Source organism: Dermacentor andersoni, chromosome 7 (genome assembly GCF_023375885.2).
Source record: "Dermacentor andersoni chromosome 7, qqDerAnde1_hic_scaffold, whole genome shotgun sequence".
Classification (NCBI taxonomy): domain Eukaryota; kingdom Metazoa; phylum Arthropoda; class Arachnida; order Ixodida; family Ixodidae; genus Dermacentor; species Dermacentor andersoni.
The window spans coordinates 8,482,196-8,498,395 of NC_092820.1; the positions used below are offsets into that span (position 1 = coordinate 8,482,196).

General features: G+C 46.5%; 1 protein-coding gene across 2 annotated transcripts in view; it reads left to right on the forward strand.

Moving 5' to 3' along the window:
- Asator (tau-tubulin kinase asator) overlaps positions 1–13,156 on the forward strand; it is a 364,070-nt gene extending 350,914 nt beyond the window's left edge. For both annotated transcript variants that reach the window (XM_050182415.3, XM_072289151.1), the window contains exons 11-13: positions 399–611; positions 931–1,154; positions 2,428–13,156. In XM_050182415.3, the coding sequence (XP_050038372.3) occupies positions 399–611; positions 931–1,154; positions 2,428–2,509 (519 nt within the window). In that variant the 3' untranslated portion in view covers positions 2,510–13,156. The remainder of the gene's footprint in view (positions 1–398; positions 612–930; positions 1,155–2,427) is intronic.
- Positions 13,157–16,200: the final 3,044 nt, after the last annotated feature.

The following is a 16,200-nucleotide window of genomic DNA, read 5'->3' on the forward strand; positions in this document are numbered from 1 at the left end:
GCGTTTAGGCGCTATGTCAAACCCCAAGCCTCCGAGATTAGATCGGGAGGTTCGAATCATCATCATCATCATCATCAGCCCAATATATGTCCACTACAGGACGAAGACCTCTCCCGGCGATCTCCAATTACCCCTGTCCTGCGCCAACCAATTCCAAGTAGCACCCGCGAATTTCCAAACTTCATCGCCCCACCTAGTCTTATGCCGTCCTCGACTGCGCTTCCCTTCTCTTGGTACCCATTCTGTAACCCTAATGGTTCAACGGTTGTCTAACCTGCGCATTACGTGTACTGCTTTTTTTCTCTTAATGTCAATTGGAATAGTGGCTATGCCCGTTTGCGCTCTGATCATGCGGAAGCAAGCGCGGAATTCCTGAAGCTGGCTGTGTCTCTGCGCAGGTGGGCGGCAGCGACGAGCTCCCGTCGCGCATTCCGGTGGCTAGGCGGAGCATACTGGCGCGGCGCCGGCCAAAGTCCATGATCGAGCAGGGATCACTGGATGCCCCACACGAAGTGCAGCGCAGCAACTCGGCTGGCCTGGTGGTCAACGGCCGCGCCAGGCACCCCGGCGAGCGCTGGGGTAGCATCCTGCACGTGCCCGTGGTAGTCCAGGTGAGCGCTCGCCAGGTGGTGCCGTCATGCTTTACGTGCACGGAGGCAGGAATGAATCATGTTATGAGAGGTAGCATCACGCGACAAAATTGAAGCCAGGAAAAAGTCGGCCCAACACGTGATCATTGTGGCGATGCGCTTTTAGTGTCTACCACCGCCGCGCTCAGCGCACGCTATGCCGAAAGACGTTATTAACCGGCGCAGGAGGCTGGGTGCTGCGGAAAGGCAGTCGAGGACGGCAAATCACATGCGATGAGACTAGTAACTTGGTGGCTTCGGTCCGTTCTGGGGAGGGCTGAGCGCGAGTTCTGGTGCGCAGGTAAAGCCCACCATTGGCGTGGACGACGGTGACGACAGCGGCGGGGGGGGCCGCAGTGGTTGCCCGGCCGACTCCCGCATCCCGCGTCCCCGCGTGAGGCAGCGCACCCCCGAGAGGCTCTCGGTGGCGCCCCTCAGTCACTCGGCGTCGGCGCCCATGGAAGGACGCTGGAGGCCGCAGCCGCCGCCCGGCGACCCGCCGCCCAACCACTGCGTGCCGGCCAGGTATAGCACCGCGGGCTTCTTTCCTCTGTACTCGTTTTTGTTTGTCTTGAGTTGCCTTATTATACTTCATAATGAAGAAAGTATCCGATCATCGCATTTTACCGAGTGCTAACTTATGGTTCATTGTAAGCAACTCGCATATATGGACGACTACTCTCTTAATACTGTTCGACTTAGATTTCAGATATGAGTGGAAAATGTTTACAAAGATTTTCCAAGTACCCGCCGTGGTTCCTCAGTGACTGTGGTGTTGGGCTGCTGAGCACGAGGTCGCGGGGTCGAATTCTGGCCACGGCGCCAGCATTTCGATGGAGGCGAAATGGGAAAACACCCGTGTACTTAGATTTAGGTGCACGGTAAAGAACCCCAGGTGGTCAAAATTCACGGAGTCCTCCACTACGGCGTGCCTCATAATCAGAGAGTGGTCTTGGCACGTAAAAGCCCATAATTTTTAAATATTTTCCAAATACTATAACGAAACAGTATTCCATATAAAATTACGAAGTGTATGAATACTGTGCAGACACGATCGTCAGTGCGTGAAGCATGCGTTGCTCTTGTCAATTTGAAATTGCCAAACCAGGTGAGGGGCTCTAAGCATGTGTTGCATCGTCCCACTCCCTCACAGCCTACGTCACTCACTTATGCTCTCAATCGCGAGTGTGAAATGAGTATCAGATACTTTACTCATGCGGGATCTTGCCGACCTACGAGTATTCCAACTGTGTATGGTTCCTTATAATACTACCGCTTCTAATTTTCTACCTACTTATAATAAGTACTTTACGCGCTCTTTCCTGTGTGCTGTGCTTCACCTTACTGAACTACTCACGTGGGATTTTATTCTCGCTAATGCTACACGTTCTTTCTCAGATATTCCCACAGGCATGGTAAACGATTAGATCTGATTGTACTGCCAACTGGCTGTTGGCGAGAGCGCATAAAGACTTCACGTATACTGGTGACACATCTACAAAGACCAAGTAAGGCAGTCACCGATTAAGATGAAGACAATGTCGCAGCTGGATTTATTCCGGGCTTTCGGCTTATGCGCTCGGCGAATTTAGCCGCAAGCTGAGAGTGGTCTTATTTACGCTCTTACCGCAGCAGGCACCGATGTGTCCAAGAACGTTCATTGCTCTGGGCAGAATGTTATGTTAAACGTTGCGAAAAGCAATCATTCAGTGGAAATGGACGTTGTTCGACGGCACTTGCAAAATGGCGCTTCTTATTCGTTTTCTTCTTCCCCGTCTTCCTTGTGCCATTACACCAGGAGGCGCCGGTACCGGCCGCTGTCACCGAGCGATCTACAGATGACCGGCAGCGAGTCTTCGCGCGGCAACTCCCCGGACTGACGTCATCAGCCTGTGCGTGCCTGCTGCTGCGCCTGTGCGTGAGCCGCCTTCCGACGCCTTGTGGCCGCTGCGCGTTGACGCTGGCGGCAGGCGACTGTGTTTGCCCGTTCGCGCCCGAAGAAATCGTTTCGGGTTCACTACTTCTCTAGTCAGCCGTGACAGTGGACGCATCACGTGCCGTTGGTCCCGAACAAAAGCCTCGTGCCAGGGGAAACGGCGCCAACGACTCAGGACGACCAACGATCCCGCTTCGCCAGATATACTCGCCTCTGCCGTTTCGCCTGCCCCCTGTCGCCGACAAAGAGAAACCAAGTTGCATCATCTCGAGACACGCCGTCTAGGAGATCTTAGGTTTTCTTCGGAATACATGCCAAACCAAAGCGTCTTTGTTGCTGTCACCGCACTTAGCAGAAACGACAGGCCGATTCTTTTTTTTTTTTTTTTGCTGTCGTTGTCTTATTTTTTTTTTTTTTTCGTTTTCAGGATGCCTTCGCGGCTGCTAGTTCACGGGCAAGCACTGTAGCAACGTTCACCTCAACAATTGCTTTTCCTCGGAAACAAATAAGTGACCTGCGCTGTTAAGGACTGAGTACATACTTGCGTTACTGAGAAATGTTGCAGTAGTTGTGGCAGCACTACAGATGCGCCCATTCACAAAATTGCAGTATTCTAAAGACCGCAAATGTTGGCGTTGTTGAATAATTGTTTGCGGCATGAACTCCTTTCTGCGTGCCTATCCCAGTGTAGCTCAAAAGTTGTTGCTATACCTAACGATGACCCAACTTCCCTACAGTAAGTCTAAGTGACCATTTTTCTTCCATTCAAGCCTTGGTTGAACACCGAAAGGAGCACCACACACATGTATGAAAACCTGCACTTGTGTAGACAAATCAAAACGCCATATCTGGTTTAACCCAGAACCATAACGGTTACAGTTCGACAGGACAAGGCTGCCATTGGAGTCAAGCTTCACATGCGGGGGCTACGCGTCAAGTGCTTGAAAAAAAAATATACTCGTAGACAGGCCCTAGCAATCACTCTTGAGCCTACCTTGCGATAAACCACACCACATCCTTCCTAATTTGGGTCACAGTCGGCTTTTATTCGATATAACATTACACTTCCGACTCTGCAAAAGCAAACGCAATGGTTTTGCAAATTGTGTACTATTCGTTTGCAGGAATCGCGTTTCTAGACATTAGAGCATTCTGCTACCAATAAGACGTACAAGAATTGTCACAGTAGGTGTCCTATGCAACACAGTGACACTAAATTTTCACAACATACGAGAGATTACTAGCGAAATCACGAGCAGCCGTCTGCACTTTTGCGGCGCTCTTCTTGTGGTGAGATGCCCTGGCGATGGCGCGTTGTTTACCCTGCCTTAAAGGACGGCTGCTTGGGCTGGTTGGCGATGCATTACTTTACACCAGGAAAAATCCTTTGTAATACGCATGACGTGAAGGAAAGAAGAAGCTTGTCGCCTCCTTCCTTCCACGTGTTGCTTAGTAAAAAAGATTTTCCATGCCTGAATTTATTAACTAAAAAAGAGAGTTAAGGTATGCAGGAAACTTTCTTATTTATTGTTCATGTCGCAGGTTTCATAAGCGCTTTGACAATTACAGCACTCACCCTTACAGAGAGCGAGAGACGTTTATTATGACATAAAAACTAAAAAGTTGGCCTGAATCAAAGCTCTGACCTGCTACTGAGCTTTGCCGAAGGAAATCAACAGTGGAAGAGAAATAGAAAATAGTAGATGGTGAGAACGAAACTCCGAATTTGAACTGCTCTTGAAATGAACGAACTTGCAAGACATTTCGAGGTCTGAAATCCAGACCAGCCTTTTGCACGAACTCGATGAGAGCCTTTCGAATATCACACCAAATACCGAATCCTCTCGAACACTCTTGAGCAGTGTAAGCGCCTCGGAATATTCGTGTTTCAGAACAGCGTAAAATTATTTCTGTCGACAATGGTTCAGATCTACCCTTTCAGGCCCGAGCTAATTATCGAAAATTCAGTTTTAACCCGTCTTGCACCTTCAGCATTGTTAAAAACACAAAGCAGTATATATAACTGTCAATACAATGCTGATTCGGGTCAGTTCGCGCATACTTAGGCAAAGAAATTACTCTTCTGAGCTGCACGGAAGCTCAGTCAGCACTCGAGTAGATAATTGAGGAGCGGCAAACAAAAATCGTTTATTTTACGTGTATTGTGCGCAAAAGCAGTTGATAGTTGGTCATTCTTTTGCCGAGGGACGAGCATTATTGTCGAAAACAACGAATTAATAACAGAACGCGCTGCATGACGAGCTACTGGCGTCGTGGTATGCCTTTTCTAAAACAAAACTGGTGCGTAAGGTAACTCTTGCAGCACTGGCTGGCTCCAAGCCTGTCTCAAGGTGTACGTGGCGCACTTTGCACGTCACCACTTTCGTTAGTGCTCTTAGCGCGCAACGTTGTGTGCGCTGCACTCGACGGATGTTCGGCTTTTGTTTACTCTCAGAAGGCAGGAACGACATGGTTGATAATTTAGAAGGGTTTGGGCGCGAGCTACTTGGTACGGACCATTCATTTTAAAGAGCGCAAAAAAAAACACATGGACAAGGAGAGCACAGGACCAGCGCTGAGTACCCACAACGTGTTTATTGAAGCCTGCACAAATATGTACTGTTCGCAACGGACTGAAAGAGAGAAAGGAAGAAAGGGTGGGCGAGTCATCGTCAGTCAACTCTTCCTGCGCACGCGTCACAAATGTAAAGCTGTACAAATGATCTGAAGTAAAGGCGCTGAAACGGCGGTGGACGAAGAAGGAACACACACAGGGCGCCACTTCCAACAATGTTTAATCAGGAAAGAACGCCACTGATTTACGCTAGGAGCGCAATCACAGTTTCTCAGTGCGCATTCGCGTTCAGGTAAAGCACTTCTTTGCGTGATAGGGATATCGACGCAACGTTTACGCACTTATCACCTGCTTCAGTGATGCTTTTGGCCTCAGTTATTAATCGAACCCATTTGTCATGGCTTCTGGCAACCACAGCGCAGGCGTGGAAGTCTGGCTTACATTTGCAATTCCTTCAATAAGTTTCCAGGTGGCCCTCCCTCCCATTGTTGACTTTGTTATTGTGTTGCCTCAGCCTGTCATTCAGGCACTGTTCTGTTTGGCCCACGTACTTTCTACCACAATCTAAAGGTATCTCATAAACGACTCCTGCCTGACAATCTACGTAATTGTTATCGTGTTTGGCGACACCGGCCGATGCCTTGCGGGAAAAAGGGTTAGTCATTGTGCATAGCTTAGAGAGCTTGCACGGGGCTGAAAACACGACGTCTACATTGGCTCGCTTTGCAATCTTTCTTCAAATTATGCGACATGCGGTGTATGTAGGGAATACCTTTTCTTTTTCGCGGGGTGACAACTGGTCTGGTGGGCGAGTTCGCGGCTTCTTCAGGATTGTTTCCGCAACGGAAACTAAAACAGGTTGCGGGTAGCCGGCCTCTTCGAGTCGATCAATCTGCTTAAGAAAACTCGCCGCAGCTCGATGTGAACAGGACTTCTTAAAAACATTCAGCAGGCACATGTTAGCAATGCTGCGTTTAACTAGCGAGTTTAACTAGTGAGAGGAACTAAAAGGTAGCAGAAGTTTACTAGCCCGAGGTTCATACTGCCGACAGACGTGGTTATTTGCTAAAAGCAATCTAACATGATGGAGGAATCTACCGAAAGTTCATGGGTCATTTCAATGGGAGATAAAATCTGCCTGGAGGTCGTCAATGTTTGACTAACGACCAAGTCGGCGTCACTGTAGTTCTTATCTACCAAAATTAGGAAGTCGTCAGCGAATCTAAAAACTTTGACTACGCCATTACCCTCGAGACTGCTAGAAATGGCTCTGCCGGCACGAGCTAAAAATAAGTCCCTCAGGATCGGAGCTAAACCCGAACCTATGCAAACGCCGCTCTTTTGCAGGTACAAACGACTCTCCCATTCAATATAGGTGGAAGCCAGGTAAAGTTCTAGCACAGCCAAGAATTTGTCTTCCGGAATACCAGCTTCGTTCTGAAAAGGCAGGGAGCCGAAACTGCCAATGCCTTCCTGTACGCAATGAAGCAATTCTGCTTTTGGCCCCCCATGCTATGATATAGATCTTTCAGATCTACAGAAAGGGCCTCTAATTCTGTTACTGGCTGCCTAGACAAGTATTCAACTATTTGTGCAGAATCCTTTACCAGGTAAGGGTAGTCTACAGTCTTTAAAACTGGTGGTACAGCTAAAAGGACGGACACAAGATGAAAAGAAGACACGACGACGAGGAAACGGAAATGTGTCCGTCCTTTTAGCGCTACCATCAGTTTTAAAGAATGCATCACCAACTAGCCCAGCACCAAGTTTTATTGAGGTAGTCTACAGGTAGAAGCTTCAGCTTTTCTAACAGAGACGCAGCTAAACACTTCTGCCACGTATTGCGCTCCGACATATTACGAACGCGAACGCGCACTGAGAAACTGTGATTGCGCTCCTAGTATAAATCAGTGGCGTTCTTTCCTGATTAAACATTGTTGTGAAGAGGCGCCCTGTGTGTGTGTGTGTGTGTGTGTGTGTGTGTGTGTGTGTGTGTGTGTGTGTGTGTGTGTGTGTTTGTGTGCGTGTGCGTGTGCGTGTGTGTGTGCCTTCTTCGTCCACCGTCGTTTTAGCGCCTTCACTTCAGATCATGCTTAATCAACACGACCAACTATCCATCTTAACGCTGTACAAATGTTCCTTAGAAATTAATTAGTTTGGATTGTGTTCATATGGTGTATTTTACATTTGTATAGTTTTTCGTTTGTGACGCAAGCGTAGCAAGAGTTTATGACGACGACTCGCCTATCCTTTCATCTTTCTCTCTTCCAGCCCGTTGCGAATAGTATCTGTTTGTGCGGGCTTCAATAAGCAGGTTTTTGGCAATCAGCGATGGTCCTGTGTTCTTCCTTGTGCCTGTGTTGTGTTTTTCGGCGTTGTTCAAAATGAATGGTTGATAATACTCGGGCAGCAAAATCAAACAGGGCGGTGACGATACCGCAACTTGTTTGCATGATGGGTGCGCATTCTGGATGCATGTGCGCTCATTGGCCAGTGGCTTGGCTTGACTAGGCTCTCTGCGGGAGGACACTCAGACGCTTTCGCTGGCTCATGAGTGGCTTGCGGTGGCGATATACTGTACGGCATCACGCAGCAGAGCCAATCGAGAATATCTGATATTCGTTGTCGGTCTGTACGCTCTGAACGGGTACCCAATATAACGAAGACATTTTAATCCCACAGATACAAATTCGTTAACTTTCGGCTTTAGTTTACGTACCTCAAAGTAAAGCTCTGTAGAGGAGCGTTACAAAAGTTCATAGTAGGTTAAGTTCAGTTGTGCAATATGAAGGAAATAATAACCAATCAAACAGTTACTTAAATAGTAGCGAATAACAAAACAATTATTCGTCACAACTTGCTCGATGGAGCTGCATACCGCAGATTTGAACGAAGGTTTAGAAGGTGTTATTACACAAGTTGGTGAGGTCTCGTTAGTTGTGGCATTAATAGTGCGAGAAAAGAAAGCCACACTGGCGCTCACGTTTTGCCAGTGCGTAGGCGGCGGAGGAGGGAGCGTGGTTCCGATCATTTCAACACCACAAAACAGCGGGGGAACACTTATCGGTGCTGTTTTTTTGGCGCAATAAATCAACTTTGTGCACGTGATCTAGGCGCGATGGAAACGCCGGCGAGAGAACTTTACGCCGGCGAAGCAGAGACGCGTGCCATATATATACATAGATGAGCCCGCGGTGAGCCGCATGTACAGAAAGTGTTAGGTAACCGAACTGGCAGTACCCGGCATTATTCATGTTTCAGCGCTGACCACTGTTGAAGAGCGGTCTACGTGCAATGCAACGAGTGGGCACGTGTGCCTCTTCCGAAATGAGCATGCAATTTATTCGCGCAGCGCCCTGTTTGGCCCACACATACTCGTCCACATTTTAGCGCGATTTATTGCACCACGCTCGTGGCGCATTTCAGATTCTAGGCAGAAGCAAGAATAACATTGCCCGTGAGCTTTTAGAAGCTTGTCAGATCAAGGAAAATGGCAATGACTGCGTAGGTGACATTTCTGTGGCGTTATATCACGCTGAGCGCAATTTCCTGCGCAGCTTGTGTTGACACGAGGCAAGCTTGATTTGCCCTCTCCTCCTCATTCCCCCCTTCCTTCTTTGCTGCGTGTGAGCACTTCTTATATATGCAGATTCGACATAAATAAACCCACTTGATAGTTTGCACTCCTTTAGCTTACCTAGTTTTTCCCTGTTTTCGTTCTTTCTCCGGCGCAACTCTGCCTAAAACATAGCCATGCACTGATTCGCCCAGCAAAAAGTCCTAAATTACACTATAGGTGGCGGCGTTATCGTAAGGTGTTACTGAAGCTCATAGTATCACTTTCTGTGGTCGTCGTAGGTTACGTTTCTTCGAAATTCGCCAATCTGCAATTTTAAGGCCCTATACAGTACAGCAATGCTACTCTCTTTATAGTCAGTTGTCACCAATACGTCACGGATTCAGTAGAATCTAGTAGAAACGCTATACTGTAGGCAGTGCCGCCTTTGAATAGAGTGCGCGACAGTGGAGCAGTCCTTGGAATTACACAGTGATGGAGTGCACATGCAAGCAGACTGTACCAAGGAAAGATATTAAAGCAACGAATTAGCATCACACTCGCAAGCTAATTTCGAGACTATTTCGTGATAATGTCGAGACTGGAATTTCGATTACCATAAGCGATAACTACACAACTCTTTCCGGCACATATTACGCCTTATACGTCATACTTATCGTGCGGGTAGGGCACGATATACCTCGAGGATTATACCACAACTTATGGATCAGTTGATGCACTGAATAAAAACAATTCATCCTACAGCTTGCTAAACCTGGTTTACGGCCAGCGCAAAGAAAAAAGAATTAAAAAAAATGCCTGTATTACGCGCAAGAATGCAAAGGGGGTTATAACTTACCTAGACCATAGACTAACGGACCCTTGCTGCCGTTCTTGACAGTCACAAAATTCTTCTTTGAATACTCGACCGGAATCGCACGCGTATTTGAACGTACAACGCAAACAAGATACTGAAGTGAGTGTTCTAAAAAAATACCAGAACACGTAGTTTCAAAAGACTGGTTTTATTGGCGAGAAAATTTACCCTTGTAATTGAAAGATCCTCAATTTTCCATAACTACCACCTGCCACTAATCGGGCCCGTCGCGCAAACTTATGCGCATCGAGCATGGTCAGAATTAGCTGACGTGTAACGTTTTACTCGCGCCTGCTGCAGGTATCGAGAAACTCCAGAACTAGCATCATGCTGCGAACAAATTCTCATTATTCTAGTTACTATCGACGATGCAGTGAGATATCGTGCCCACTTCCTGAATTTTCTTTTTTTCTTTTGCGCAAGCACATTTCACGGTTACAGAAGAAAAACTATTCTTGCAGACAAAACCTCTTATTTGGACGCACTCTGTTACCTAGTTTTATTTATTTTATTTATTTATTTGTACAATACTGCCAGCTGCCTTTTGACAGCCACTGCAGGAGTGTTTAACGATGTAGTAATAGCCTTACATTAGGCACAGGTGCGTGCATTTCGGACCAAAAGAGCAGAAAAAGAAAAGGAAATAAGAATACAAAGAGCAAAAAGCATAAAGAGCAAGAAGGTTTTCGAGCACAGTCCTGATCACTTTCAAATAATTCGGAAACACGTGCGCGTAATGATAAGCAAAGATTCTAGGATAACTGTACATTGCACACAAAAATGGGACAGACCCTGAGGTGCCTTAATTAACTACAATAATGCGTCGCTTGATGAAGCCCTAGCCGACTGAAAATAGCAGGCATTGGTGGGCTTGGCCATTGACACTCCGAACGGTACGCACTTGTTGAGACATGGACGAACATCAAATCGTACAAACACGAGCGCTGAATTTCGCGCGAGTTTCGTGTGCGCTCGTGTTTGTGTGAGTTGAACATTGTTCTAATAATCAGCGTAGATGGCGAACTAGATAGCTAAGCGGACAGCGGCCATTTTAAGGTTTAGTTCCAATTCTCACGAAGCCGGTGGAGACGGCTTCTCAGAAGGAGCATTCAAGTGCAAAGCCATGCTGGCTGCTTCGCTGTCTAGGCAAGATGGCGGCTGGGCAGAAGGCTTGGAAACTCGTTTAGAAGATCGTCTTCTCGCAGGAAAATGTAGTCACGCTTTTGTGTGCGCTTGGTGTAAGCACGTTGTCTTTTTCATAGGTTCGCACACACAAAGTATTAAAATGTAGCGATAATATGTGCTTTCCTGAACTTTCTTCTGCTGCATGCGAGGTGGCGTCACGCTGCAGTGACGTCTGCCAGGCGATTCCATGACTTGAGCTCGAGGCTGTCTTAGCTGACAACGTAGGCTGTCTGCAATGCTCACCATAATCTAAACACACCCATGTCTAAACAAGGGGCTGCTTTTAAAATGATAACGAAAATGGGACGCGATAAACATATTCTGATCAATATTTCGCAAGAAAGCCACTGGAAAAAAACGGTACGTGCAAGGAAAAAGAAATCAAAAGGAACAGTGCTTACAACAATGCGTATCATGAATATCAAAAGGTTGATTTCAGCAAAAAATCTAGTGTAATGTTACGGTTTTTTTACCGGCGTCGCCCATCTTTCAGCGTTAATTTATACCAAAGCAGGCTCTATTGCTGGATTCCTGAAAGTGACGATGCCATTACGAGCCTTCTTGGTCACCTACAGGTGTGTCACTCGTTTTGTAGTACAATAAAGATGATTGCGCGTAGCAAACTTTAAAATGTAGTAACGAGATTGCCGCCTCCCGAGTCTTTTTTTAAACTGAGTTGGGGCAGTTATGAAAAAGTGTCCGAGAGAACCTGTGTAAAAAGTATGTTACGGCCTTCCTTGAAATAGAAGCAAGTTTATGTAGCTTAATAATGTGAGGTTATAGGAAATGTTGGACACTATGGTCGCCGCCTTTTCCGCAAGATATCGTTGTTATAAAAGCAGACGGGAATGTGTTGCGACGACCAATTAGAAAAGCCACACAATGGCAGATCATGCCCTGATTTACAGCCTAGAGTTGTGAACTTATATGTATCTGAATGTCGTAACACAAATTCTCGTTAGGTTTAGAAGAAAACATTTCAAATGAAGTTTAGGTATCATTTCTAACGGATTTATGCTCTTCTTTCTTTTTGGCTAACGGTATCATCAAAAGTGTAGTGCGTAGCCACTCTCGGAATCTCCGCCGTCTTTTCTCTTTGTGACACTCGTTTTGCGTGAGATGTGAGGTAAGCAGCGTATCTACATCAACCGCAATGACCACTTACGAATTATGACAGTTTGTCAGCTGACTGCACACACAAAACTTGAAGTGACGATGCTTCCAGGGACAGCTGGCATTTTGCTTCCGTCGAGTGCAGCGCTCCAAGTGTTGAACTTAGTGGCCAGCCCTTTCAGTTTTACTCAGATCAAAACCGAGAGTTAGTCCAGTCAATTTCCCACGTTCATAGTGGCATGCCGTCTCTGCTGGCGCCACTGGTGAATCAACTTCCCAAACTTCCATCTGACTTCACACAGTACATTCTCAGGATCTCAATAAAATTACCACTATTCGAGCAAGTAGATTCAGTATTCGATTCGCCTTCTAACATAAATTTCGGAGTCAATCTACCACATGCGCTTTGTGTATAACTTCTGGGAGAGTAATTCAAGCTATGTAGTCAATTATTTGGCGTCATTTGGATTTATAATCTACGAAAAAGTGACATGGTATGCACCAAAGGCCACTTCATGGATTAGAGCGCACTGCGGTATAATTGTTAAGCTGCGCTGCAGTTCAATAGCGTTTTTACACTTTGTCCGCATCATCTGTGCTTGTTTATTCTCTAGAAATGTTTCGGCAAGGATTCCCGAACAGATTTGCCCTGTACATAAATGTAATATAACATGTTAACATTAGTTTACTGCGATCTTTGCTAATTATACCGCACCTTAGCCTGTAGATAATCATAGGCATACAACTTCTCTAGAAGACTGATCGGAAATATTTCGTGGTTTTATTATTTCTTCTCTTAACACTACAAAGACGAATAACTATGTTATGCACGGTATCAAACAATGAAGATGCAACCTACCAGCGACAATGTAGGCTATGCAACATCTGCGAAGCCCGTAACTACAGAGAGGCGCTCCGTCGTGATTTCTTTTGCTGCAATATAGTTGTCCTGTTTAGGCTATCATTTGCATATACATATTATACATATTATAAACGCTTGTGTTTCATCAACGCTGATTGAGCCTTTTAGATGGCGAGAACTAGAAAGAAGTTATTATTCTTCAGACAACACACAACATCCTGATCTCGCGTTACGTAAAAACGCCGGTCACCCAGAAATAGGATTTTACATTATTTCTTGTTTGGCAAATAGCGTTGTGGGGCAGGCAGTGAATGCGAGGATGTTATTTTTAAGGGGGTGAGTGCGTGGAGTGCCCAATGAATGTGGTCTCGCAAGAAAAACGCCCGTGTAACAGACTGAAGAAAATAAATGATGTTTTCGACATTATGCTTCCGGCAGTTTCTTGGACGAGAATGGGCTTAACGGCAACGGCGGTTGAAACGGCCACAAGAGTCGTCCGTGCCACCCTGTCGTCGACAACTGCTCGAAGCGCTGCGTGGTGTGTGATAAGGACTGTTGAAAACTGAGGGCGTTGTGTTGAGTGTTCAAGCTGCGCGCGAGAAGCACGTGCGACACGAGGTCAGGCTTGATCACGTGCCTGGAAGACATGTGAAATACACATGAGCAAGGTTACAAAGGAGGCTACATTCGAGTGCACTATGGTTGCGTGAATAGTAACTTTTGAGAGTGAATCAAATGGGGCTCGAATGGTGCCAAAAGCAAATCGAATCGAATGAAATATCGATTGTCTTTCTAATAGCTTTCGAAGAATGATTAGCCGTTTTCACAGTCTTATAAAACGGGGACCACATTCTTATTCGTAACCTTAGCAAGCTTCAGACGTAGCTTTGCACGTTAAGAAGCGTTCTTTTTTAACCAAAAATGGAGCAATAAGGAAATGAGCAGTTTATTCGCATACACGGTGTTTTTCTGAGCGCGAATGATTCGGTAAAGTCTGGTTTCCTGAGCCATGTAGGCTACTTTTCTCGGCTACGTAAGTTCTCATATTCTATGCCGACATATATGACTACGAGGATGGTGGTATTTAGGCTCTAATACAGCGCACACCTCTGCAGGGCACAAGAACCACACGCGACGAGACAATCACAGCTTCAGAAGAACTTCAGTTTGGCCTAGTTGGTGTTTACTGCACATCACATTGACCGCAAATAAAGACGGGGACAGCGGGAGAGAACACATAAACAACGCGGGCGGTAACTTTCAACTGCTTTATCCTGGGCCGCCCGCGGGCGTATATAGACATATAGAACATGCGCAGATCGCAGCAAAGAAGAACGCTCATCAGCCTAACGTGGGAACCAATTATCAAAAAACCTATTTCCGATTGAAACAAGCTAATAGAGGCTTCGCGCAATGAATTCGATCCTTTGAGTCCTCGACCGAGGACTCCTGCCCCCTTAACCCTATTTTTTCCTGAATAAAGTTCTTTCTCTCTGTTCAGCGGGAGACTCAGCCCTTGGCTGACTACGATTACCCAATGTAAACCGTAGAGATGCTCCGTTATACAATCGCTTAACCGATATGAATGACAGCTGGTGCGTCAGAGAGAGACAGCTAAATTCTAGCAACTTTAGCAAGTAGAATTTTCATTTACGACCTCAAATGTTTCTTACAAAAATTTTCAAAAAATGGCAAAGAAAGAAATACAAGCAAGAAGTTTACAAGGCTGTAACCTAAAGGTATAGGCAACAGCACTTAGATTGGTTTCTTTGCGTTTTTTATAGGTATAGGCAACAACACCTAATTTGGCTTCTTAGCGTTTCCCCCCCCCTTTTTTTGTTTCTATTTTTCTCCTTTTATTCATTTATTTCATTTCAGTATTTCCTTTTATTTTACGAGCACTTGTTTGTACCGCTCCTTCAGTTATCTCTGTCAGAGACACGACCACCAGCGAAACAGGTAACAGAGGGCTGCTGTGCACGGCGTTGAGACGCTGGCTAACACACGGACGTTGACACGCGACTGACACACGGCCGTGTCCCTGGCCTTGTGCACAGAGTTCCTTTACTCTCAATTCGACACGCTAACACACCTTCGCTCGTTGCCGCACCCACCCTCCTTACGCCCTCTTTCCTTTAGAAGAACGCCACCTATGTATGCTGTGGCGAGGAAAGCATATGTCGCCTTGAAGAAGACAAGTCCACTTGTCGAAACGTTGGCTCCTGCTCTCACCTTGTTCTCGTTTGGTCATTCTTGAATTTCCATCTGCCGCCATCCCCATGTGTTCCCAACATATAACACAAGAAAGATAACGTCGAAAGCGTACACATAAATGAAAATATGAATCGTCAAAACAAACTGGTAAGTTAACGCTGATGAAATATTTTTCACTACGGGACCGCCAGAGAACAATTCACTACGCATGATGGTTTAGAAGAATCGAAGGTTAGCTGGTGATATGAGCAATAAGTGACTATCAAAATTTCACAAGGTTGGCTTAAGCGACTATGCTATCAGGAAGGCTATTCCATAGCCGTATGGCACGTGGAAATTCTGAGGAGCTAAATGTGTCAGTATTGCCGTAAATGCTCGCGAAAGAGGGACTTTATTGACCCATAATGAAATGGAGGGCGTTAAGCACCTGATGCAGTTCATGGGTTCCATACGCTTCCAGGGCCGCCTTGCCGTTCTGGATCAGTCGAAACTCGTCTTGCAGGGCGGGGCTGGATAGCATGGTCTCCCATCGCTATCGGAGATAGTAGGGGGGGTTAGTTATGGGTAAGGTGGGGGGTGGTCTCTGGAAAAATTGCACTCTCCTTTGACGTGCCGAAGGGTGCCTAGTGCACTGCAGTGAGGACATGTGCTCTTGTAACTTTCTGTGTATATTTGTTCTGGAGGCAGGGGTGGGGTAAGGATCCTGCCTGGATTTGCCTGTACATTGTTTGTGCGGCTCTGGTCAAGGAGTGGTGGGGGTGCGGGAATGTCTTCCTACCGTCCCTGTAATGCTTGACTTGTAACATATATTTGTAACATATATAGTTACATATCTATGTGACTGCTGATGGGTTGCTATCCCCTTGCCTCCTCCTCGGTGCACCGGGAGTTGAGCGCTCGGGCCTGTTGATGAGCATATTCGTTGCCCTCAACTGAGGAGTGGGCCGAGACCCAAACTAGTTTGATTGTTGGTTTAGGAGGCGTAGCTTTTTCGATGAGTTTTAGTGCCGCAAGGGACACCCAGCAGATCTGCAGTTCTTGTATGCAGCATATGAGTCCGTGACGATCTTGGTGACGTTAGGTTGCACGAGTGCGAGGGCTATCGCCGCTTCTTCTGCTTCCTCCGAAGATAGCGTTCATTGATACGATAAGCGGCCAGCGTGTCTAGCCCGGTGACCATGACTGTTTCCCTCGTGGAGCGTTTGGGTAGAGAGGCGACTGTATATAATGCGCGCGAAGCTTAGGCTATTGTG